At 48.9% G+C, this 26,204-nt stretch overlaps 2 protein-coding genes across 4 annotated transcripts in view; one reads left to right on the top strand and one right to left on the bottom strand.

Annotated features, from left to right (window-relative positions):
• The first annotated feature begins 2,596 nt into the window (after positions 1–2,596).
• Positions 2,597–5,558, top strand: ANTKMT (adenine nucleotide translocase lysine methyltransferase). The gene is made up of 6 exons (XM_072119692.1): positions 2,597–2,672; positions 4,033–4,196; positions 4,279–4,383; positions 4,464–4,604; positions 4,738–4,788; positions 4,862–5,558. The coding sequence occupies exons 2-6, from the start codon at positions 4,035–4,037 to the stop codon at positions 5,048–5,050; spliced, it is 648 nt and encodes a 215-aa protein (XP_071975793.1). The 5' UTR covers positions 2,597–2,672; positions 4,033–4,034; the 3' UTR covers positions 5,051–5,558.
• Positions 5,518–26,204, bottom strand: part of CCDC78 (coiled-coil domain containing 78) — a 45,875-nt gene continuing 25,188 nt past the window's right edge. Inside the window, exons 1-16 of one of the 3 annotated variants that reach the window (XR_011849224.1) lie at positions 22,749–23,209; positions 21,095–21,226; positions 20,767–20,853; positions 20,483–20,662; positions 20,151–20,309; positions 19,997–20,047; positions 19,783–19,871; positions 19,632–19,710; positions 19,429–19,554; positions 17,762–17,964; positions 17,347–17,521; positions 17,227–17,261; positions 16,968–17,043; positions 16,741–16,841; positions 6,123–6,770; positions 5,520–5,959 (exon numbers count right to left, since the gene is read on the bottom strand). Coding sequence is in view for 2 of the 3 variants with exons in the window: in XM_072119690.1 (XP_071975791.1) it covers positions 6,647–6,770; positions 16,741–16,841; positions 16,968–17,043; positions 17,227–17,261; positions 17,347–17,521; positions 17,762–17,964; positions 19,429–19,554; positions 19,632–19,710; positions 19,783–19,871; positions 19,997–20,047; positions 20,151–20,309; positions 20,483–20,662; positions 20,767–20,853; positions 21,095–21,226; positions 22,749–22,814 (1,683 nt within the window). In the remaining variant the exon portion in view is untranslated. Of the gene's footprint in view, positions 6,771–16,740; positions 16,842–16,967; positions 17,044–17,226; positions 17,262–17,346; positions 17,522–17,761; positions 17,965–19,428; positions 19,555–19,631; positions 19,711–19,782; positions 19,872–19,996; positions 20,048–20,150; positions 20,310–20,482; positions 20,663–20,766; positions 20,854–21,094; positions 21,227–22,748; positions 23,210–26,204 lie in introns of those variants that run through there. The other 2 variants (XM_072119690.1, XM_072119691.1) reach the window with 2 other exon arrangements.

The raw sequence follows: 26,204 nt of genomic DNA, 5'->3' as shown, positions 1-26,204 counted from the left end.
CGCTAATAGCAACACGTCGCTGGATCGTCTATGTCTTATACTCCAGTCACAGCCGAAGCTGCAAGCCTTTTATTCAGGCCGAATTATTTTCAGATGCAATCTAAAGGCTCCAACCGTAACATTGTGCTACCACTGCGTTTGCTAAATGTGATGGAAACCCAATTTAACCTCAACATGTGCTCACGGGGAAAGACTGAATTGTGTCTCAAAACGCGTAGTGTGAATGCGGCCTAAAAGTGAACAGTACACTGTGGGGAGTCCTGGTCACGGTTGCTGTTCAGTCATCAATTTTCAAAATGTAACGCAAATGCCACATGTGAACATAGCCTAAGGCTGGTGCCACACGCACCGCTTTGTCTGCGTTTGCAAATCTAAAAACGGCCCAAAAACGCCATGTGTGACATCACCCTTAAAAACGGGCTAAAAAGGTGGTCAAAAGGCCACGTGTGACATCACCCTCAGGGTGATGCCACACACGGCGTTTTGAACCCGTTTTTGGAAAACGCAGCCGTTTTTGACAGGTTTTACCAATTATCTTAATTAAAACTCGTCAAAAACGGATGCATTTTCAAGAAACGCAAGCGTGTTTGGACGGACTGCTTAAAAACGGACCAAAAACGGGTTCAAAACGGGTTCAAAACGTGTGGCATCAACCTCAGTGGTGCGTGCAATACCAGCCCCTACCATGGTCAGCTGTGGCACTGTTGTTGAAAGAAAGCAGCCATGTTTTAACCCCCCTCAGAAAACCCATTTTAAAATGTAATGCCAACTCTTCCCTTTAAATACTGGTAAATCACAATGTGACCAAAAGCAAATAACAAGATGTAAATGCAGCTCTGGATGTGAGCGGAGGATAAGATATACTCGTGTCTGCTATGCTGCCGTCCATTTTGCCTCCAGTAGGATGATGTATAATATGTAGGATAGGAGGAATTATTTTTGTGTTTTTTGGAAAATCTCCCGTGTTTGTATTGGACGCGCACAGCGTGGTACAGAGCGCCACCTAGTGTCAGTGTCTGGTACCGCATAAAAACGATGCCCAAACCATAATTTGAAGCAGAAATGAAGGAGTTTCCATCAATAAAAGCTTCCTGGTAGAGCTCAGGTCTGGTCCTCATTTAGGGAAGTATTAGCTTTTCTTCCCAAACCCCCAGAATATGACTGACAGGGCAGCTGGGACTGATTAACTTGCAGTAAGGAAGACCCCTCACAACGCTGGGCTGTCTTCTCGTAACGCTTTGATTTTGGCAGGGGGGCAGCTCCACACAATAAATAGATGACTATGCCGGTCCTGGTAACGTGCGCCGGCTGCGGTGAGAAATGTCCCGCATGGCGGTTCGCATGCGACTCAGCTGTGTCTAGTTATACCGTTTTTCCACTTCTGAGACGCCAATTTTCGGAGGTAGGGTGTGGGAGCCACCACTAGTGACACTGGATCGGCGCACGTTCCTCTGCCTGACTAATAGTGGGAAACAATTGCACTATGCACGCTGCTATCTTCTCACATGTAGATCTACTATATGGAGTCTGTTGGGTCAAATATTTCTTTACATTAAAGGGGTTGTCCAAGAGTTTCAAAAAAGTGTAGGCTTTATAAAAAAATAAACGTCGCTCGTGATGTCCCATGCCACGGTCTGTCTGATCCATGTCTGATCCGTTTACAAGATGCATGTGTTAACATAATGTTAACGTCATGTTGATGTTTGCGTTTTGTAAACAGTAATGTAATCAGGCAAATCTCCTCTCTACAAAACTCTTGCGATTTAGGGCGTGGACAATGTGTTTTGCATTTTTTATGTATGTAGATGCAGCCCGGAAGATGAGTGAAGACGGTGACAACTACCAAACTTTGAGGGATGATTGATGTGGGTGACTTTACTTTGAGAAACTACAAGTTTTTTGTGGAAAAAAACAACCAGAGTTAATTAATAAGAAATATTCAGCTCAGTCAGTAACGAGTAGTGTTGAGTGGACCTAATCAGCGTCCACGCCAAACATTGCAGGTCTGGAGACCCAAACCCAGAAGTTGGGGTTTGGCGTTCAGGCTCAACCCGAAACTACAACACCCGCGATCGGTGGTGACACGGATAACAGGCGTTAACTCTTTATATGGCACCAGGAGCGGCTGGTACCCGAACCGTACATCTGTTCAAGATTCGGTCAAAACCCGAACCTGAAGCATCGATGATGCACACTACATGGTAGCAGTCCTCACATCTAATTCAGACTATGCGACTTAATACACGGACGCCATTTACATTATTGTTGGGAGTATTTTCCGGAAATGTCAGCAAAGTCCTGCTGTGTAACCCATGTATGTTGAATATTCCACAAGTTTAGCAATGATAGTGTGATATTATGAACAACATGATAGGACACAGAACAGGAACACAATTTTCTTTTAACCTTTTTGATTATTTATGTGAACAGTTTAATAGATTATAGAAATGATAAATAATTTGGGGATGTTTTCAAAAGCCCCTACCCAGGCTGCCTGCAGGATTTCATCTTATTCTCATACAAATTAAACAAAATTATCGATAATTATCATGATTTACACAAAACTGGATATCACTAAAATGACAATATGACGTACCTGGAACGGAAGTCGTCTGACAAGTTTCCGGCCGGTCTGTGATTCAGAGCGCACACTTCCGGTTCAGGCGACTCAGGTAAGAGGGGTGAGACGCTCTCTAGTTACTATGGTGATGACAATAGTCAATAGACAAGGGGCATCGGGATAGACAGCTGTCAGGCGCCGCGGAGGATTGTGGGAAAGTTTAGGCGGGAAACGGACTGCCAGTGATATAGAGCGGTCACATGACCTCTATGGCTATGAAGGGTGAAGGCAATGACAGACACAACCATTGCTGTAACCTTGTCATACATTATCAAGTGTACAGTGAAAATATGGGGGAAATGCAATGTAATAAAATCTAAAGTACTCACTGCAGTCCTATGTAACACCTCACATAACACAGTGATATCTCTGAGTACAGATCATGTAGTAGATGTGTCCTGCAGTCCTATGTAACACCACAGATAACACAGTGATATCTCTGAGTACAGATCATGTAGTAGATGTGTCCTGCAGTCCTATGTAACAGCACAGATAACACAGTGATATCTCTGAGTACAGATCATGTAGTAGATGTGTCCTGCAGTCCTATGTAACACCACAGATAACACAGTGATATCTCTGAGTACAGATCATGTAGTAGATGTGTCCTGCAGTCCTATGTAACACCACAGATAACACAGTGATATCTCTGAGTTCAGACCATGTAGTAGATGTGACCTGCAGTCCTATGTAACACCACAGATAACACAGTGATATCTCTGAGTACAGATCATGTAGTAGATGTGTCCTGCAGTCCTATGTAACACCACAGATAACACAGTGTAATCTCTGAGTACAGATCATGTAGTAGATGTGACCTGCAGTCCTATGTAACACCACAGATAACGCAGTATAATATCTGAGTACAGACCATGTAGTAGATGTGACCTGCAGTCCTATGTAACACCACAGATAACACAGTGATATCTCTGAGTACAGATCATGTAGTAGATGTGTCCTGCAGTCCTATGTAACACCACAGATAACACAGCGATATCTCTGAGTACAGATCATATAGTAGATGTGACCTGCAGTCCTATGTAACACCACAGATAACACAGTGATATCTCTGAGTACAGATCATGTAGTAGATGTGTCCTGCAGTCCTATGTAACACCACAGATAACACAGTGATATCTCTGAGTACAGATCATGTAGTAGATGTGTCCTGCAGTCCTATGTAACACCACAGATAACACAGTGATATCTGAGTACAGATCATGTAGTAGACGTGTCCTGCAGTCCTATGTAACACCACAGATAACACAGTGATATCTCTGAGTACAGATCATGTAGTAGATGTGTCCTGCAGTCCTATGTAACACCACAGATAACACAGTGATATCTCTGAGTACAGATCATGTAGTAGATGTGTCCTGCAGTCCTATGTAACTCGCTGTTGTCCTTTGCAGGGATGGATGATGATGGCCCCCAGGATGTGGTGTCGGAGCTGGAGGGCCGGGGTCTGGGAGGTTGGGGGCTTCTGCAGATAGCGGGGTGCACAGGACTGGCAGCGTACTCTGTCTGGGCCCTGGTTCTGATGCCCGGATTTCGGAGGGTGCCACTAAAACTACAGGTAAAACCTTGTATAGTTGCACCTCCCTCCATCAGTGATGTCATCAGCCCCCTATGATCTCTTTGGTGCGTCCTGTGCCCAGGTGCCCTACATGCCCGCCAGCGCCAAACAAGTGGAGAACGTAATGACGCTGCTGAGAGGGCGGACGGGGAAGATGGCGGACCTGGGCTCCGGGGACGGCAGAATCGTGAGAAATCTTCATAATCATTTTGTACATCGTTTTGCTGACGTTGGCGCCAAATTAACCAGTATTCATTAACCCTGCAGGTTCTGGAGGCCGCCAGGAGGGGGTTCTGTCCCGCTGTGGGGTACGAGCTAAACCCATGGCTGGTCCGACTGTCAAACTTCTATGCCTGGAGGTCGGGGTACCACCGGAGGGTCACGTACTTACGTGAGGACCTGTGGAAGGTAAGTGCACACCCCAAACATGGATATAGGTTACCTGCTCTGACACATTGTAACGGACCATCAGCATATAAAGAGGAGTTGTAGCAAACCCTCAGCTGTGACACGACACGTACTAACACAGTGTACTCTGCAGGTGAAGCTGCAGGACTGTGACAACGTCTCCATCTTCCTAGCGCCCAGTGTGGTAAGTGGCCGCTGGTGACGGACCCCCGCTGCCGGTCATGTGACGGAGATTATAACGTTATTATCGCTCATAGCTCACGTTGCTGGAGAAGAAGATGCTGGCGGAGCTGCCAAGCCATGCCCGGGTGGTGACCGGACGATTCCCACTACCCACATGGGTGCCTGATGACATCATCGGAGAGGGCGTAGACAGGGCCTGGGCCTATGATATCAGGACTGTACGGCAAGCCGCCAAGACCAAAGAGATGGGCACCGAGGTGTGACCACCGGACTACTGACTGCTGTCACTGGAAACCGTCAGTAAGCCTGTCAGCAGACCTGTCAGTAAGCCTGTCAGCAGGCCTGTCAATAAGCCTGTCAGTAGGCCTATCAGCAGGCCTGTCAGTAAGTCTGTCAGCAGACCTTTCAGTAAGACTGCCTGTAAGTCTGTCAGCAGGCCTGTCAGTAAGCCTGTCAGCAGGCCTATCACACCTGAGCACCTGTACTGCAGTGCATTGCCTGCTATATACCTACAATCACTATAGGAAGTGCAGATCCTGAACAAGCAGGGCATGCTGGGAGAGTTCAGCTCTGAAGCCTGTGACTGGTGAATGCAGCTCTGGTGTATGATACAGGCTTTCATGTATTTTATTTGGAAACATTTTATTGGTTTTATATATATATTTAATTCTATAAATTCTATTTATAACAGTTTATGTAAATTTTACATTATAGTAACTAAAAAAATGATACTAATATTTTATGTCATCAATAAATTATAAGTAAGGGGTACATTTTGGCGAGTTTTTTTCCGCATTTTATGGAGTGCGTTTTCTTTCACAAAGAGCTTAGTGGTTAGTACTACAGCCTTGCAGCACGGTGGATCAGTGGTTAGCACTACAGCCTTGCAGCACAGTGGATCAGTGGTTAGCACTACAGCCTTACAGCACGGTGGATCAGTGGTTAGCACTACAGCCTTGCAGCACGGTGTATCAGTGGTTAGCACTACAGCCTTGCAGCGCTGGGGACCTGGGTTTAAGTCCCAGGGTTAACATCTGCAAAGAGTTTGTATGCTCTCTCCGTGTTTGCGTGTGTTTCCTCCAGGTCCTCGGGTTTCCTCCCACACTCCAAAACATACTGGTAGGTTGTTTAGATTTGGCAAGCTCTGTGCTGCGCTGCGTAATCTGTGTGCGCTAGATAAATAAAGGAATTATTATTATTAGGATGGTCAAGCACAGGGAAGGAATTCTCGACATCTTTGGTGGTCTACGGCAATGAGGGGTTAATATTACTACCCCTGATGGACAGAGGTGACGGGGTAAACAGTGGTTACTCAGTTCTTCAAAGTTGTCCTACCTGTTACACTGATAGTTGTACTCCAGGTTTGATCCTGGCCTTGATTAGATCCCGCCCCTTATTTCAGACAAATCCTCTTTAGTAAGGCTCCTCCTCTTTTTGGAGGCCCCACCCCTTTTATTCAGACTCCTCACTTTAGTCTCTGTTAATCAGTTTCCAGATTATTATCTTTCCTTTCTATGTTTTTGTTGCTTGTAGTTTCAGTAATTATGCAAGGCAGCTGCAGTGTAAAGCATGGGGGAGGGCGGAGCAGTCTGTGCCAGGAGGCGGAGTCACAATTCGTAGCTGCATCGTAAAGGACTACACATAAAAAATTCTGACACTGAAGGTAAAAAAATCGATTTTTAAGGCACAGAATCCCAAGATTTGTGTAAAAATAAATATTTATGGCTATTATATAGTTCTGTCGTTTTAGAATAGTTACATAGAGGTCCGACGTCAGGTACTGATGGTTACAATAAATTCTGAGTCCAGTGTATTATATGGAGTCCGGGTGAGGTACCACTGGCTGCCAGCAGAGGGGGTCACATCTCATGGCTGCTTCTCCTTCCACCTCTGATCAGCAGGGAGTGTGGAGCGTCTGCACTAACGGCTCTCTGACCGTCACTGCCCATAAGCTTCCGCAGCCGCATTATCTCCTGCTTGTACCTAAAGAGAGAAGCACCAGGTCATAATACACAAGAGGCTGCAGAATAGTGAGTGCAGCTCTGGGGTATAATACATGATGTAACTCAGGATCAGTACAGGATAAGTAATGTCATGTATGTACACAGTGACTGCACCAGCAGCAGAATAGTGAGTGCAGCTCTGGGGTATAATACAGGATGTAACTCAGGATCAGTACAGGATAAGTAATGTCATGTATGTACACAGTGACTGCACCAGCAGCAGAATAGTGAGTGCAGCTCTGGGGTATAATACATGATGTAACTCAGGATCAGTACAGGATAAGTAATGTCATGTATGTACACAGTGACTGCACCAGCAGCAGAATAGTGAGTGCAGCTCTGGGGTATAATACAGGATGTAACTCAGGATCAGTACAGGATAAGTAATGTCATGTATGTACACAGTGACTGCACCAGCAGCAGAATAGTGAGTGCAGCTCTGGTGTATAATACAGGATGTAACTCAGGATCAGTACAGGATAAGTAATGTCATGTATGTACACAGTGACTGCACCAGCAGCAGAATAGTTCGTGCTGGCTCATTCCCCTGTGAACTGCTGACGGGTGTGGTTGTCTGTGGCTGAGCTCCTGCACCACCTGGTGGAAGACCAATCCACCCAGGCCTGCTCTCTCCTCCCCAGGGAGGGAGTGGGTTTTCTGGGATGAGTGAACCAGGCAAATCCCAGGCTTCTGCCTCTCGGACCAGGCCGGCGGGGGGCAGGAAAAGCCAGATACCGGCCAACATGGAGGGGGTGAGAAGATCTGCCCGGACCCAAGGACGCAGCGATGTGACCTCGGCTGCCACCCCCAAGACCCAGGGAAGCCGCAAGGTCTCCGGAACACAAAAGATCAAGGCAAGTAACATCAGCCTGAGTGCTCCTCCTGGAAAGCTGAGTGACTGTGCGGGAAAGTTGGGTGGTTCAGCTGGAAAGCTGGGTGCTCACGGAGGTGTGCAAAAAGCATGGGGACATCTAAAGGCCCGGGAGTCTGCTACCATCTATGGCTCCCGGATTGCTGAGCACCTCCGTGAGTACGAGGAAGCTGGCAAGGCGCTGAATAGGCTCCAGGAGGAGATACGTGAGACCTTGGCCCTAGCGGGGGTGGCTACACAGAAGAAAAAGTCTGATCTTCTTAACACCATTGACAGACTTAAAGCCGAGGTCACCGCTCTGCAGGAAAAACGACGGTTGATCCGGGAGCACAGCGGTCCGTTCAGGGAAAAGTTGGAGAACGACGCCAGATTTGAGGAGATGCGCCAGGAGAAGCTGAGAAAGCTGAAGGGGCTTGAGATCCAGGCGGATGAAGGCGATGGCGATGATGAGGAGGATGAGGAAGACCTGCCGTGTCCGTCTGGTGGCCTGCACCAACACCAGCAGGCCTCGCACGACAGGCTGCCTGCAGAGCAAGCGCCATTACCATCAGGCTGCGGCTCTGCCAACCTGGAGGAGGAAAGTGATGACAGCGGTCGGGGGGGGCGCTAATGGCTCAGATCCGACAGCTCGAGTCCCCAGTTCACCTCCAGAACTTCTCCTTCGGCGATGATTTGCCAGATGACGACCTAAAGAGAAAGAAGAGAGCCAGGAAGATCAAGGCGTCTCAGGAGGTGAATCTGGTGTTTCGTCCCCTCCCTGTTCCCTCCGGGCGGGCAGCAGTGCCAGCCTGTCGTGTAGGCCCCGTTACCCAGCCCAGCACGAATCCTGCAGTGGACTCGGTGCCAGGGTGCGGGGAGATTGCAAAGCCACGTTCCATCATGGCGCAGAGCACCAGCCTTGTTTGTAGTAGCAAGGATGGTGCAGGGAAGGCATCGGCCGAAAGGCCGGACAGTGAGGGCGATCCAGCAGGTCCTGGTACTGTGCGCTGCCCCCCAGTGGGAGGGGGGGTGGCCCTGTGCCAGGGGCAGTGGCGGTGGCTCCTGTGGCCCCTAGCGCTGTGGCTGTTGCTTGCTCCGGTAAGCAGCGGCAGTGTGATGGGGCTGCTGGGGCTTGTGGTGCAGCGCCTCCCAAGCGTCCTGTGCAGCCTGCAGGAAAGGGCGCAGGAAAAATATTATTTTGCATTGGGTCATCAGACCCAGGAGATGGTAACAAGAGACTTTCCGGACTTCATAAAGATAAGAGACCTCATGCATCTAGTGAGCAGCGGTGCACAAACATTAAAATAGCTGGTCAACAAGGGGTTAATGCCAATGAGGCAGAGGGCACAAGTAAGATCGGGGTTGGAGCTGCCTCTTCTCAGGCTGTATCAGCTATGGAGGTGGCTCTACCCCCAGTGTCCAGTGACGCCGAGGCAACCCCAGGTCCTCCTGGCCCAGCTGGTGTGAGTGATGCAGGGAAGCGAGGCAGTAATGCACATAGTGTGGTGAATGTGGGGGTGGTGAATGGTGCTGAGGGGGATCCTGGTGTGAGTGCTGGTCCATCTGCACCCCCAGTGGTGGCCGCTCCCATAAGGAGCTATGCGAATGTCACCGCTGGGGCAAGTGGGGTTAACTCCTTGTCTCCTGACTCTGGGAATAGCGTTTTGCAAAGGCGTCTTCTGGAGGCTCTCAGGAGAGGGGAAAAGTCAATCAATGTAGAGGGGAGAGATGTTGATCTGTCCTTCTGGACAGACAGGCATGGCCTGGCAGCCTTCCAAGAGAAAAGGGGGGGAGAGACTGAATGGTCTTTACCCACAACCGGGCCCGGAGCTGCCCGTAGGAATGTGGTTCGTCTTCGCTGGAGGGGCAGTGACGCATGCCCACCCAGGTCAAGGGTGGTGGAGCTCCTCCTGAAGATGAACTTTAGGGCTAGTGACATCTTTGCCCTGATACATCCTTATGGTACTCTGGAGTTCGATGTCAGCTTTGTTCGGCCGGAGGGCTTAGAGCTCTTCTGGTCGAATTATGAGCTGCCAAAGAAAGAGCCTGGCTGGCGAGACTTTGCTGTGCAAGCAGTGTCTCGCCAAAACACAGTCAAGAAGGTGACCGTTTTGACCCGTAACGAGTGACTTTCTTGCATGGATATCATGACTTGGCTAAGTCGTTATGGTGAGGTTGTACAGGTACCTCAGAAAAACCGCGATGAATTTGGCATTTGGTCTGGGGCCTGGACCTTCATGATGAAGTTGAAGTGTTCAGGCGGCACAGTCGCCCACATTCCTTCTTCAGCCTTTCTTGGGCGGGACAGAATCCTGATTTTCTACCAGGGGCAGCCGAAGGTCTGTCACAGGTGCGGTGACCCCACACACTTTAGCGCCAGCTGCCAAGTGCAGAAGTGCGCTTTGTGTGGTGGGCTAGGTCATCTCGCTGCATCCTGTAAGGACATTAGGTGTAACCTGTGTGGTGAGCTCGGTCACCCTTTCAGCCGTTGTCCTCGCTCCTTTGCCAATGCGGTTGTGACCCCAGTGGAGGAGAGCCATGTGGTTGCTTCTGCTGGGGAAGGTACCAGCAGAGGTGGAGGAGCTGAGGGGCCTGTGAAGAAAAGTAAGAATAAGTCACCTTCTCAGTTAAGGCGGCTTGAAGCCAGACAAAAAGGGAGAGAACTGGGGAAGCCTCAGGTTGCTGGGGTGACCCTTGGTCCTTCCTCAGAGGCTGGTCTTGCTACTGAGGCCCTGAGGGATGATGAGTTGGATGAGGAGGTCAGGAGGATGGAGCGCGAGAAAGGTGCCATGTCCTCCACGTCCTCCCATTATGAGAGTATGGATGAGGATAACAGGATTTGGCTAGAAAATAAGCGCAAGCAGAAAAAGAAAAAACGCGGCCGATCTAAGGTACCTAAGGAAGGGAAAACTTCCTCCCCTCTGGTTGAGCTTTCCAACCGGTTCCTCACCCTCGATAAAATCGCCTCCTCGGAAGGAGGGGCTGAGGGTGGGGTTCTGGAGGTGGCGGCGGAGCAGCCTGCAGGGGGCGCCGAGTCTCTATCCTCTGGGGAAGCCGGGTCCTCAGAGTGGGAGACTGACTCAGAGTCAGGAGACAAGGACGAAGGAGAGGGTGGTCCGTGGGGGCCAGTAATAACATGGACACCTCGATTTCATTAAAGAGAAGTTGCCCCAATTCTGAAGGGAAAAGGGAAAAGGCATCATCTTCAGAGGACAGTAGGGGGAAGGGAAATAGTAAGAAAAAAGCCGTCTAACTCAATCACTCATGATGGCGGCATCCACTCCGTTGACGCTGGCGTCCATTAATGTCGCCAGCATTAAATCTGATGCGGCTAGATTTGCGGCCTTTGATTTTCTCGGCCGTGTTGAAGCCGACATTTTATTTTTGCAGGAGACCAGGCTGCCAGATTTGGCGGCCGTGTTTAAAGCTAAGAGGGAATGGAGACACGGGCCTTCCTATTGGTCTCTTGCGGCCGAGCCGTATAGCGGGGTGGCGGTCCTTTTTACCGCACCGGTAGAATGCCGACGAGTTATTGAGTTAGAAATGGGGAGGTGCCTGATCCTGGATGTCCTCATGAAGGGACAAGAACTGCGCCTAATTAACATCTATGGTCCCCAGTCCAAGTGGGACAGGAAGTGTCTCTTTATGAGGATCAAGCCCTACCTTTTTACAAGTCGGCAGGTGGTCTTTGGAGGGGACTTCAATGCTGTCACGAGGTCCCAGGATAGGGGAGGTTCCAGAGACAAGCTGACTTATGATAGCGTCGCTCTTAATAGAATAGCTAGTGAGGCTCGCCTGGTGGATGTCCACATCCGGCACACCCCAGGCCACGCGGGGTTCACCTATTATAGGGGTAGCTGCAGGTCTAGAATAGACAGGTTTTATTTAAAGGAGGAAGCCATTTCTTCAGCAGTGTCCGTTGTTGAGGTGGAGTTCTCCGACCACTGTCTAATTTTGTTTTCTCTGAATGTTACAGAGACCCCCCGGATGGGAAGAGGCTATTGGAAGCTCAATTCGTCTCTCCTGGAAGAAGCAGAGATAAGACAATCCTTTGAGGACTTTCTTCAGAGCCAGGTACCATTGCTGGGCCTTTGTAGCAGTAAGTCAGAGTGGTGGGAGATGCTCAAGAAAAGGGTGGCGAGATTCTTCCGCCAGCTCTCGAGCCTCAGGAGCCTGGACAGGTACCGCCTGTATCAGGGCCTGAGGAGGAAACTCGAGCATCTCGTCTCGACTGGAGGTAGTCGTGAGGACATCTCCAGAGTGAAATCCTTGCTGAAGAGGTGTCAGTACGATAGACACGCATCTTTGGTTTTTGAGAGGGATTACGGGAAGTACCGCTCGCCCGACCCTTACAGGAACTGCAAGATGTCAGTGAGTAGTAAAGTTGTCACAGGACTGGTTGACAGTACGGGATCCCTGAAAAGGTCCAGATCAGGGATTCTGGAGGTCGTCAGATCCTTCTACTCACACCTCTTGGGCAGGAAGGATCTAGATCGGGATGTGATGTCGGCTTTCCTGGCTGAAACTGTCCCTGAGCCAGGAGTAGACCCCTCTCTTGATGTTTTGACAGAGATGATCAGTGAAGAGGAAGTCAGCCGGGCGATTGAAGGGCTCGCCCTCAAGAAATCGCCAGGTCCAGATGGCTTAACATCTGAGTTCTATAAGACCTTTAAGGACGCCTTGGTTCCCCTCTTGACTGAGGTATTCAATGAGTGTCTTTCCTCGGGCGCTCTGCCGAAGTCAATGAGGAGGTCTGCCCTGATCATTCTGTCAAAGGGTAAGGACCGATCTCGTATTGAGAACTGGCGTCCCATAGCGCTTCTCAATACGGACAGAAAGGTTTTGGCAAAGGTGCTGTTTAATCGGCTGGTGCAGTTTGCGCCCCGGCTCCTTTCGGGGACCCAGCACTGCTCTGTTCCAGGCCGCAGTACATTTAGTGCTGTGCTTTGTGTTCGGGAGGCAGTGGAGCAGGGCAGGGCTGGTAACTGGAAGGGGTACTTGCTGTCCTTGGATCAGGCAAAAGCGTTTGATCGGGTTGACCACGAGTACCTCTGGTCTGTCCTTCTGAGGTATGGCCTGCCGGGGGAGTTTGTCAATTGGCTAAAGGTTTTGTATGCAGGGGCAGAGAGTTTCCCGCTTGTGAATGGTTGGATTGGCCGCTCTTTTGAGGTCGGGTCTGGTGTTCGCCAGGGTTGTCCTCTGAGCCCACTTTTATACGTGTTCGCGATTGACCCATTCCTTAGGAGGGTTGATCGTGGGCTGTTGGTGGGAGTCGGGATGGACCAGGCGGCACCGGAAGCCACTCTAAGGGTGGTAGCTTATGCCGATGATGTCACCGTTTTTGTGTCCTCGAGAGGGGAGGCGCAATGGGTGATGTCAGAGGTTGACCGCTACTCAGAGGCTTCTGGGTCCAAGATCAACCGGGATAAGTGTGAGAGTCTCTGGCTGGGAGAGGGGGATCCAGGCTTTGATCTCCCGGACACTCTTCCAGGGCCCCAAGACTCTGCCAAAGTTCTCGGCATCGAATTTGGCCAGGGGGATTACCCCATGCAAAACTGGGATGGCAGGCTTAAGATTGCCGCTCAGAGGGTGGACCAGTCTTTGACCCTCAGGGAAAGGGTGAACTTGATTAAAACTTACCTGCTCCCATTGCTGATATATCTGGGCAGTGTGTGCATGTTGCCAGAACCCCTCTGGACTCGGGTGTACAGTCTGTTCTTCCAGCTGTTATGGGGGAATAGGCTGAACCTAATCAAGAGGGAGGTTACTTACCGCACGAGGAGACAAGGAGGGTTGTGTATGGTCAACCCTGTGGTGTTCCTAGTGAATACCTTTCTTAAGATCAATGTAGCAAACCTCTGGAAAGAGAGGGCTCCTCCGTGGGTATACTCCTGCAGGGGATGGTTTCGGCCTTTCTTCCAGGAATGGGAGACAGGAGGACAAGTGAAGGATCTCCGTACACCGCATGGGCATCTTCCGGCTTACGCTACCCCGGTTCTGAAGGTGATTCGCCGGTGGGGTCTGGGAATGTGGGAGATCAGGACCATGTCGAGGAAACTCCTTGACAAAAGGGTTCTGTTGACCCATTTCCAGAAGCCTCTGGCCCTCAGGGATTGCCCAAGTCGGGATCTGGGGGTGGGTTTAGGTCTTTTGAATTCCATCAGGATCCCCTTGAAGTTTTGGGACTTGACTTGGCGCTGCTTCCATGGAAAGCTGTGTGTGAGGGACAATCTGAAGTGTAGGAGCTCTGAGGAAAGGGGTTGTCCCCGGGAGGAGTGCGGTGGTCTGCTGGAGAGCATGGACCACTTCCTGCTTCAGTGCCCCTTTAACACAGAGGTGTACAACCGGGTGGGCGCTTCCATCCATTGGCCCGGGTTGGCCGGTCTCTCCTATGCGGAGTGGGCCTATGGAGCATTCAGAGGCCTGGGTGGCCGGGACCGCTGCACGTTATTCCTAGTCAGTCTAGTGGTCAGGTACCACACGTGGAACGCACGGTGTTTAGTATCGACGCAGCGTAAAATCCTCCCGGTGGATGAGGTGGTTAGGAACATTCTGGGTGACCTGGTGAAGGTGCGCTCTCTGGAGTATGAGAGGCGGGGCACGGGGAGGGCCTATCTCCTTTGGAGGGGGTTCTCCTTTAGTGTCCCTTAGTCTGTCATCTCCTCTCCTGGTGTTGGGCTGAAGCTGACACTGTAGATTTTTGTTTTGTATCTGAGGTTATAGAGATGTAGGGGCTTGCAGGCACCGAACCTGGGCTTTATGTGGTTGGTTTGTTATATGTTGATATGTTTAATGTGTTTGTATTTTGTGTACAGTGTGTATTTATGTAGTTATAGTTAATGTGTATATAGGTGGTTGGTTTTGGGGTGTTGGTGTTAGGGTGTTAGTTTGGGAGGGGGGTGGACGGGACTTGGACTTTATGATCCTGGGCACTGGTCTGGACTATACAGCGCGAACTTTGGACGTTAGACCAGTGTCTGGGTGGGAGGGTGATGGGCGTGGGATTTAGTTAGTTATATTTAATATTTAATGTTTTTATTTCCTGTTTGTCTTTTTTTTTTTGCTGTGCATTCTTTAGTTATTTATGGAAAAAAAAAAAAAATTATAAAAATTTATATAAAAAAAAAAAAAAAAAAAAATATTAGGTGGTGGGATTGGGTGAAGGTTTTGTTTTATAATGCTGATTGTGTGGTGTGTGTGTGGCTGGGCCAGGAGATTTTCGTAAGACTCTTTTAGTTTGTATTATTGTTTTGTTATTATTATTGTTTTGTTTTGCCAGAAGTTATGGCTTGATTTATGTTTATTGTTGTAATGTTTTTCATTTTTATATATAAAATAAAAGATTTACAGGATGTAACTCAGGATCAGAACAGGATAAGTAATGTCATGTATGTACACAGTGACTGCACCAGCAGCAGAATAGTGAGTGCAGCTCTGGTGTATAATACAGGATGTAACTCAGGATCAGTACAGGATAAATAATGTCATGTATGTACACAGTGACTCCACCAGCAGCAGAATAGTGAGTGCAGCTCTGGAGTATAATACAGGATGTAACTCAGGATCAGTACAGGATAAGTAATGTCATGTATGTACACAGTGACTGCACCAGCAGCAGAATAGTGAGTGCAGCTCTGGAGTATAATACAGGATGTAACTCAGGATCAGTACAGGATAAGTAATGTCATGTATGTACACAGTGACTGCCCCAGCGGCAGAATAGTGAGTGCAGCTCTGGAGTATAATACAGGATGTAACTCAGGATCAGTACAGGATAAGTAATGTCATGTATGTACACAGTGACTCCACCAGCGGCAGAATAGTTTGTGCAGCTCTGTAGTATAATACAGGATGTAACTCAGGATCAGTACAGGATAAGTAATGTCATGTATGTACACAGTGACTGCACCAGCAGCAGAATAGTGAGTGCAGCTCTGGGGTATAAAACAGGATGTAACTCAGGATCAGTACAGGATAAGTAATGTCATGTATGTACACAGTGACTCCACCAGCGGCAGAATAGTTTGTGCAACTCTGGAGTATAATACAGGATGTAACTCAGGATCAGTACAGGATAAGTAATGTCATGTATGTACACAGTGACTGCACCAGCAGCAGAATAGTGAGTGCAGCGCTGGGGTATAATACAGGATGTAACTCAGGATCAGTACAGGATAAGTAACGTCATGTATGTACACAGTGACTGTACCAGCAGCAGAATAGTGAGTGCAGCTCTGGGGTATAATACAGGATGTAACTCAGGATCAGTACAGGATAAGTAATGTCATGTATGTACACAGTGACTCCACCAGCGGCAGAATAGTTTGTGCAGCTCTGTAGTATAATACAGGATGTAACTCAGGATCAGTACAGGATAAGTAATGTCATGTATGTACACAGTGACTGCACCAGCAGCAGAATAGTGAGTGCAGCTCTGGGGTATAAAACAGGATGTAACTCAGGATCAGTACAGGATAAGTAATGTCATGTATGTACACAGTGACTGCACCAGCAGCAGAATAGTGAGTGCAGCTCTGCGGTATAATACAGGATGTAACTCAGGATCAGTACAGGATAAGTAATGTCATGTATGTACACAGTGACTGCACCAGCAGCAGAATAGTGAGTGCAGCTCGGGAGTATAATACAGAATGTAACTCAGGATCAGTACAGGATAAGTAATGTCATGTATGTACACAGTGACTGCACCAGCAGCAGAATAGTGAGGGCAGCTCTGGGGTATAATGCAGGATGTAACTCAGGATCAGTACAGGATAAGTAATGTCATGTATGTACACAGTGACTGCACCAGCAGCAGAATAGTGAGTGCAGCTCTGGGGTATAATACAGCATGTAACTCAGGATCAGTACAGGATAAGTAATGTCATGTATGTGCACAGTGACTGCACCAGCAGCAGAATAGTGAGTGCAGCTCTGGGGTATAATACAGGATGTAACTCAGGATCAGTACAGGAGGAGTAATGTCATGTATGTACACAGTGACTGCACCAGCGGCAGAATAGTGAGTGCAGCTCTGGGGTATACCCTGAGGTGATTATAGTCACATGTGGCTGTATTGGATGCAGAGTTGTCTCCTCACCGTCCTAGGTGCTTATCCACATACTCCTGTAGCTCTGCCACCTGCTCCTCCGCCACCATTGCCCTCGCCAGCAGTTGGCTCCTTTCCTTCTCCAAATCCTCCTAGTGATGAAAATGAATTGTATCAACCACATTCTAAGGCAATTTCCCTCCTACCACCAGGTGGCACCTTGCTGTATTATGCCCTTGTAGCTTTGCATCCAGTATGGCGGGAGCAGCGGTACCTACCTGTGTGTTGTGGGTGAACTCTCGGAGCTGTTTCCTGATCTCGGCCCAGTTCTCCTCGCTCAGTTGGCTGCGCTGTCTGTAGATTAAAGGGGGAAGAAGCTGAAGGTCAGGAGCACATGAGCCACACTGATGGTTCCTGTCTACTAAAGGGATTGTTCACTTTTCTTTGTGGAGGTGAAAGTAGTGGACAGCCCCTCTAAGCCCTTTGTTAAAGCCTTCTTCAGCCCTGTTCAGACTCTCACAATGTCCCAGTACTTACTGGTGATTGGATATTGTGTTGTCATTTATTCTTCTCTGCAATGTAATAAAGAACAGTTAATAATCAGGAGAATAAAAGGGAAGCTCCGCCCCCAGGTCAGACATTACTTATCGCACCAACCTTCTCCTTCAGATCCTGGATCTGTGACTCTAGCCGGGCCTTGTCTTCTCTCAGTCGGTTTAACTCCAGGGCAGACTGGGATTGTAGATCAGGGTCTATAATGGAGAAGTGATGCTCGGGAGGACCGGGGTCCACATCATTGTTACCAAGAGCCAAGATCTGCTCCCTCTGCATGCTGGAAATGGACAAAAAGAGGCCATTACAAGGTGTGACCAGCAGGGGGCAGCCAGGGGCCCGGGGGTGGGACTACAGCTCCCAGTATGCCATGCATGTCCCCATAGGTAGGGAATGAGGAGAAATTCCTGTGAGGGCCTCAGGAGGAACCACTGGTGTCAGAATCAGTGATGATGCTTGGAACCCCCCCTAGGATTTCTTCCCGGGGCCGCTCTTGGGTCTCCTCCAGGTCTGGTAATACCGGTAGGCTATCAGCAGGTTCTCATGCTTCTTGATGAGGTTCTGCATCCTCTTCTTGTATTGTCGTGTAGCTGTCGCCAGCTGCTCCTCCCGAGACCTATGAGAAGCTTTAATGTCGCTCATCATGCTGTCCACGTACTGCTTCATGCGTGACGGATCCATCTTACCCCCCGATCCACTCCTCAAATTCCCATCCACATAATCCTATAAGGAAACATAGGGTAAATCATCTTACATCTCATCCTGAATCCCACTGCCATCCCATATCTCAACTTCAATACACAACTCACCATCACCCTACTTCTCATCATCACCCTGCATCTCACCATCACCCTACATCTCACCGTCACCCTATGTCAGGACTTGAACAGGCAGACTCCACTGTCCCAGGCTGCAGCTCTACCAACTGAGCTATGCAGCTCTCTGGACAGCTCCAGTGCTGATCCTTGGCCTAGTTTTTGACTTTCCAGTTCCTAGTTCCTGTTTCCCTGGCCTTGCTCCACCCCTTCCTAGATTGGACTTCCTATTTAAACCCAGCCTTGCCTATACATCCTTGCAAGATTATTGTGCTTCCAGCCTGTAGTCTAGCTTGTCTCCTTCTCTCCTGCGATTGACTCCTCTATTGTGCAACGACCACCGGCTTCCTGCTGACTACGATACCTGCCTGCTCCCTCAATACTGACGCTGATCTTCGGTGCAATGACCACCGGCTTCATCCGTGCCCGCCCCTGTGTACTACTAAGCCTCTCCTGTGTTCTGACCTATGGCCTTACTGACTACGATTCCTGCCTGCAATAACTCAAGTAAGTTACAACACTTAGACTCAGATTGTTACACCCTACATCTCGCCATCACCCTACATCTCATCATCAACGTACAACCCCACCATCACCCTACATCTCATCATCAACGTACATCTCATCATCAACGTACATCTCATCATCAACGTACAACCCCACCATCACCCTACATCTCATCATCAACGTACAACCCCACCATCACCCTACATCTCATCATCAACGTACAACCCATTATCACACTACATCTCACAATCACCCTACATCTCACCATCAACGTAATACCCACCATCACCCTACATCTCGCCATCATCCTACATCTCGCCATCATCCTACATCTCGCCATCACCCTACACTTCACAATCACTGTATAACCCACCATCACCCTACGTCTCACCATCACCTTACATCTCACCTCACTGTATAACCCACCATCACCCTACATCTCACTATTATTATACACCCTATAATCACCCTACATGCCACAATAGTTGTACATTTTACTATTATTGTACATTTTACCAGCATGATATATACCTCACCCATTCTCTTACATCCCATCAGAAACCACTATACAACCTTTACTTTACTTCTCGCCACCATCCTACATTCCATCCTCATCCAACATTTCACTTTCACCCTACATCAGATCCTACATCACATCGTACATACCCCATAAATCCTACATCCTACTATCACTTTACATCCCACTAGCATCTTATTCCTGACCATAATTCCACATCCCACCATCATTGTTCATTCTATCATCACCATAGATCCAACCATTGTCCTACATCCTAAACTCATCCCAAATCCCGCCATCATCCTTTGCTTCCAACCCTGACTACCCATACTTCATGAAGTCCCTTACAGCTAGATCCTGGATGTATCGGTTGAGTCTTGAGCGATATTCCTCATTGAGTTCCTTCAGCTGCAACTGGAGACGGGAGTTTTCAGCCTCAATTTCCTTCATCTGACTCTGAGACGTCAAGAGAACCTGAGGAAGAGAAATATCTCACTATTCTACTAGACCCAAAGACAGTCTGTAATATTGGTTCCTCAGAAACCCCTTACCGCAGACTGTTCAGCCATCTTGTGCTGAGTATTGCGGATGGCTCTCTTTGCCTCTTGGAGCTCCTTACCCATGGCGATCCTGTGGTGAGACATTGGCTATGAGATACATGTATTCTTCTGTGTTTTATGGATTTATGCAAGTCCAACTTACACCCGCTCCTCTAACTTCTGTTGCTGGGTTTCATGGATCTTCTTCATGCTCTCGATCTCACCTTTGATTTCATTCTGGTTTCCGAGAAGCTATAAAGACACCAGGGACCAGTAAAGAAATGAAGAGACTGGAAGACTGGAGCAACTGGAGTATTCCACCTTCTTCCACCCGAAGACTGCCATAAGTTATGATGACATGTAAGACCACAACTTACGCTTCTCTCCAGTTTTTTCCTCTCGTGCTCCGAGGCGACCAGCTCTTCAGGCTAAAAGACCCAACAATTGTCAAAATCACATGCACACTGTAAAGTCAAATTAAGATAGGCCCATGGCCACTGTGACTATGACGTGAATATCATCTACACTTACCTTGATCTTACGTGCTGACATGCCATTGACCATAGCTCGCACCCTGTCCAGTTCTGCCGAAGCCTCGTTGACCAGAGCTCGAGACTGCGTGTATGTGTCGTTTTGCTCTCGGTTGACCAGATTGAGGAGCTCCATGCTCAACTCATCGTTCTTAGCAACCTGTCAGTCATGAGAGGAAGAAGAGGGGTTAAGGTTACCAAAAAATAACCAAGAGTCTATGAAGATCTCGAATTATGAGATGCTACAACAAGTTGTTGTATAGTTCTCTCATGAGGCTCCTATAACGAGAGCGGTTATACAACTAATCGACAAATTGTAGACATCTCCTTCACCTCACGCTCATGCTCTTTGCTCAGTGCCAGGTAGTTACTCTTCAGGACAATATACTCGTCAGCCAGTTCCTTGCGGTTGATCTCCACGGATCTGAGACGTTCCTTCAAGGCTTCATGCTCTCCTGTTAACTTCTCCTTGTGAAGTTCCACAGTCATTAGTCGGTTCTCGAGACTCAAGATCTACGAGAGAAGCAGATTGTAGTTCTTAGAATGTCCACCGCCTATCTTTTACACTTCAGCTCTAGTTGTGCAGATTGGCCAAGCAGGAAGCCAGTACAACTTACCGTGTTTTTGAGTTCAAATGTCTCGGCCTCATAGTGCTCTCGGATCTTGTTGGTTTCGATCTGAAGTTCAATCAACTCCTTAGAAATCTACAAAGAAGGACTACGTTATAGGGGTCGCTCCACAGAGACTTGAGGGCGGAGTATATATCATGGTGACCACATTTTTTCCTCAATGTCAGGAGATCCGATCACAACAGCTCCTCATGTCTCAGTTTCATTGCCTCCTTTGGGAATGTCTACATTTTTTTTTCGAAAAAAGGCTCTACAAAGATTCTAGAACATCAGCCACCTATTTGTAGAGTCCATAGAATCTATGGCTGTCTGGTACCTTCAGCTTTTCCTCCTCACTAAGCACCAGTCTTGATGACAGATCCGTTTTAGACCCAGCAAGTTTTCCCATCTTGTCCTGGAGTTCGGTCAGCTTGGAGTACAGCCTTTCATTTCTATCTTGCAGCTGAACCTGAGAGGAGCACAAAACATCAGACCTTGGTCAACAGCACAGAATGGAGAAGAGTGTCCCAGCTAAGTAAAGCAGCTTTCAAAACATTGTGCCCTTGGGATCTCCTTGTTGTGTATGTGATAATTTTGTTTGTGTCCAGCTATGGAGGTCCTCTGGTGGTCCATGAAGAAGAAGGATGAAAGACATTACCTCCATCAATAACCTGAAAATGGTTCCACAAGTCAAGGTATAACATATGGACACCAATTGGCGGACATCAACAATTGACCTTTCTACCTTCCACACAATCCTTCAGTGCTTCCAACATTCTCCTTGGCCTCCTTGGTCCTCACCGGGCCAGTCCTATGCTTGGTGAGGGCCAAGGAGACTCCTTGCCAGAGCATAAAGATTCCTAGCTAGCTAGTCCCTGCAAAGTCTTCTCATGTTCCTGACCTTGACTTGTTTCTTCATTGTTCCAGAGCTGCTGATCTTCCATGTTGATCCAGGATTGCCTCTGACCACAAATTTGTGGCGCCTACCGTGACGTATGGCCTGACCCTTATGGCCTCACTACACTTTGTGTTGGTTAACTCAATGTTGACAACCACCTAAAATAGGCAACTTAGGACCTGCAGATTCCTGTATAGAGTGAGAACCAGGGGGGTGCTGGTCAATGCTCTCAGGATTATGCCTAACCAGGTATGGGACACAATGGGGCAGATTTACTTACCCGGTCCTGTCGCGATCCCGCGGGGCGTTGTCTGACGTGGATTCGGGTCTGCCGTGATTCACGAAGCTCGTGCGCCCGAGTTCCTGCATCCGTCGCTTCCCCACTGAGGTCCGCTGGAGTTTTCATAGTTTCCATAGTTTATACGGTTGAAAAAAGACACTTGTCCATCAAGTTCAACCAAGGAAGGGAAGGGATTGGATGAGGAAGGGATTTAGGGGAACAATTCTATATAACATAACCATTAATGTTATTTAGGTGTAAAAAGGCATCTAGACCCTTCTTAAAGCTCTCTGCTGTCCCTGCTGTGACCAGCGCCTGAGTTCACCTTCTTCTTCCCAGTGCTTGTAAGTGCGTGTCTTGCCACACTATTCGAAATGTTAAATCCCGCGCGTTGTGCGAATCCGTCGGGTTGTCCGACAGCACGCCCCCGACTTCTGTCGCGTGCAAGCCGGCGCAAAACGGAAATCGTCGGGAAACCCGTCGAAAATGCGTCCGGTGGACCCTTAGTAAATGAGCCCCAGTGGGTCCATTACCGGGTGGATATGTAGAGGCCGATGTATCCCATCCACCACAGACATGTTTCCGGGGTTTGATGGAGCCCCTGAGGCTTAACCTGAAGGGCCCCTGGATACAGCCACCATCATACTCTCATATAAGCATCTTCTCATGTGGCTGAGGGGCGTCACCGCACTCTCTGTAGCTATACCCCAAACAATACAGACATGACTAATGGATCCCTGCACATGTGACCCCCTTCTGTATGTCTCCTATGGGCGGCCATGTTTAGGGGCTCATTATTGGGGACCTACTCACGTTTTCGTTGCTCAGCTGCCGGAGCTGCTCCTTCAGAGACGTGTCACTGCCTACAGAGGCGTCCATGGCTGTCACCGAGTGCGGAGAGACAGAACAATGCACCCGGGGCTGGAAGTGTTTACAGCGTCACTATGGAGACCTGGCCGGCTACAGCCGCTGACTCCCCGGGAGGAAACAATGGGGGCGGGGCCAACAACACACTGACATCATCACATAGACAGCTATAGATACCCAGGGGCGGGGGTGTCAGTGGACATCAGTTACGTTGTATACAGTAGTCCCTACAGAATGTAACGCATGTCCATTGTGTAGACGTAATGAACATTTGCTTCATATTTTTGATGTGACCTTGTCCGGGTTAGACCCCGCGCCCCCTGTGACCTCCTCCGGAGGGTGGTCCTCTCTCTGCTCTCTGGACTTCAGGTTCTCCCTTATTTCGTGAGACTTCCCGATGTTCCAGGGAGTTTGGCGAATGTGACAGGACGCGGAGCAGAAACTGCAGGATTGGTGTGAACATAGACCAAGTGTCCGCGATTCCGTCTGGGTTTCCCGAATATTTTGCGCCGAATTGCCCCGGGTTTTTGGCGCACGCGATCGGATAGTGGTGCATGTGGTGCCGGCTTGCATGCGACAGAAATCGGGGGGCGTGGCCGTCGAACAACCCGACGGATTCGGAAAAAAACGCGGAATTTAAGAAACGAAATGTATCGCAAGATCAGAACTCACATACACCAGGAAGAAGAAGATGAACTCCGGCGGACCTCAGCGCAGCAGTGACACCTGGTGGACATCGGGCGCACGACCTTAGTGAATCCCGGCAGACCCGAATCCTCGTCGGAGAACGCGCCGCTGGATCGCGACTGGACCGGGTAAGTAAATCTGCCCCAATATGTGTAGAGCAGAACACAGGATTGGCCATGTTAGTTTATGGTAACTAAGCAACGATCACTTCCTGTTATTACCGAAAACAGGAAGTAGCCACACACCGAGGCAACGCAGTTACGTGAAAAGTAGTTCCACACAGCGACAACCCATATACTAATGAGAGTAAAATCTATTACTCTCTGTTATCAGCCATTACACCCCGGGGAGAGGAGACTGTACAGGGGGGGATACAATCTATTACTCTCTGTTATCAGCCATTACAACCCGGGGAGAGGAGACTGTACAGGGGGATACAATCTATTACTCTCTGTTATCAGCCATTACACCCCGGGGAGAGGAGACTGTACAGGGGGGATACAATCTATTACTCCCTGTTATCAGCCATTACACCCCGGGGAGAGGAGACTGTACAGGGGGATACAATCTATTACTCTCTGTTATCAGCCACTACATCCCGGGGAGAGGAGACTGTACAGGGGGGGGATACAATCTATTACTCTCTGTTATCAGCCATTACATCCCGGGGAGAGGAGACTGTACAGGGGGGGATACAATCTATTACTCTCTGTTATCAGCCATTACATCCCGGGGAGAGGAGACTGTACAGGGGGGGATACAATCTATTACTCTCTGTTATCAGCCATTACACCCCGGGGAGAGGAGACTGTACAGGGGGGATACAATCTATTACTCTCTGTTATCAGCCATTACACCCCGGGGAGAGGAGACTGTACAGGGGGATACAATCTATTACTCTCTGTTATCAGCCATTACATCCCGGGGAGAGGAGACTGTACAGGGGGGGATACAATCTATTACTCTCTGTTATCAGCCATTACACCCCGGGGAGAGGAGACTGTACAGGGGGGGGATACAATCTATTACTCTCTGTTATCAGCCATTACACCCCGGGGAGAGGAGACTGTACAGGGGAGATACAATCTATTACTCTCTGTTATCAGCCATTACATCCCGGGGAGAGGAGACTGTACAGGGGGGGATACAATCTATTACTCTCTGTTATCAGCCATTACACCCCGGGGAGAGGAGACTGTACAGGGGGGGATACAATCTATTACTCTCTGTTATCAGCCATTACATCCCGGGGAGAGGAGACTGTACAGGGGGGGATACAATCTATTACTCTCTGTTATCAGCCATTACACCCCGGGGAGAGGAGACTGTACAGGCGGGATACAATCTATTACTCTCTGTTATCAGCCATTACACCCCGGGGAGAGGAGACTGTACAGGGGGGATACAATCTATTACTCTCTGTTATCAGCCATTACACCCCGGGGAGAGGAGACTGTACAGGGGGGATACAATCTATTACTCTCTGTTATCAGCCATTACATCCCGGGGAGAGGAGACTGTACAGGGGGGGATACAATCTATTACTCTCTGTTATCAGCCATTACACCCCGGGGAGAGGAGACTGTACAGGGGGGGATACAATCTATTACTCTCTGTTATCAGCCATTACACCCCGGGGAGAGGAGACTGTACAGGGGGATACAATCTATTACTCTCTGTTATCAGCCATTACACCCCGGGGAGAGGAGACTGTACAGGGGGGATACAATCTATTACTCTCTGTTATCAGCCATTACACCCCGGGGAGAGGAGACTGTACAGGGGGGGGATACAATCTATTACTCTCTGTTATCAGCCATTACATCCCGGGGAGAGGAGACTGTACAGGGGGGGGATACAATCTATTACTCTCTGTTATCAGCCATTACATCCCGGGGAGAGGAGACTGTACAGGGGGGATACAATCTATTACTCTCTGTTATCAGCCATTACATCCCGGGGAGAGGAGACTGTACAGGGGGGATACAATCTATTACTCTCTGTTATCAGCCATTACATCCCGGGGAGAGGAGACTGTACAGGGGGGGATACAATCTATTACTCTCTGTTATCAGCCATTACATCCCGGGGAGAGGAGACTGTACAGGGGGGTACAATCTATTACTCTCTGTTATCAGCCATTACACCCCAGGGAGAGGAGACTGTACAGGGGGGATACAATCTATTACTCTCTGTTATCAGCCATTACACCCCGGGGAGAGGAGACTGTACAGGGGGGATACAATCTATTACTCTCTGTTATCAGCCATTACATCCCGGGGAGAGGAGACTGTACAGGGGGGATACAATCTATTACTCTCTGTTATCAGCCATTACATCCCGGGGAGAGGAGACTGTACAGGGGGGGGATACAATCTATTACTCTCTGTTATCAGCCATTACACCCCGGGGAGAGGAGACTGTACAGGGGGGATACAATCTATTACTCTCTGTTATCAGCCATTACACCCCGGGGAGAGGAGACTGTACAGGGGGGGATACAATCTATTACTCTCTGTTATCAGCCATTACACCCCGGGGAGAGGAGACTGTACAGGGGGGATACAATCTATTACTCTCTGTTATCAGCCATTACATCCCGGGGAGAGGAGACTGTACAGGGGGGGATACAATCTATTACTCTCTGTTATCAGCCATTACACCCCGGGGAGAGGAGACTGTACAGGGGGGATACAATCTATTACTCTCTGTTAT

The sequence above is a fragment of the Engystomops pustulosus genome, chromosome 8 (assembly GCF_040894005.1).
Source record: "Engystomops pustulosus chromosome 8, aEngPut4.maternal, whole genome shotgun sequence".
Lineage (NCBI taxonomy): Eukaryota > Metazoa > Chordata > Amphibia > Anura > Leptodactylidae > Engystomops > Engystomops pustulosus.
This window is presented reverse-complemented; position numbering and strand designations above follow the sequence as displayed.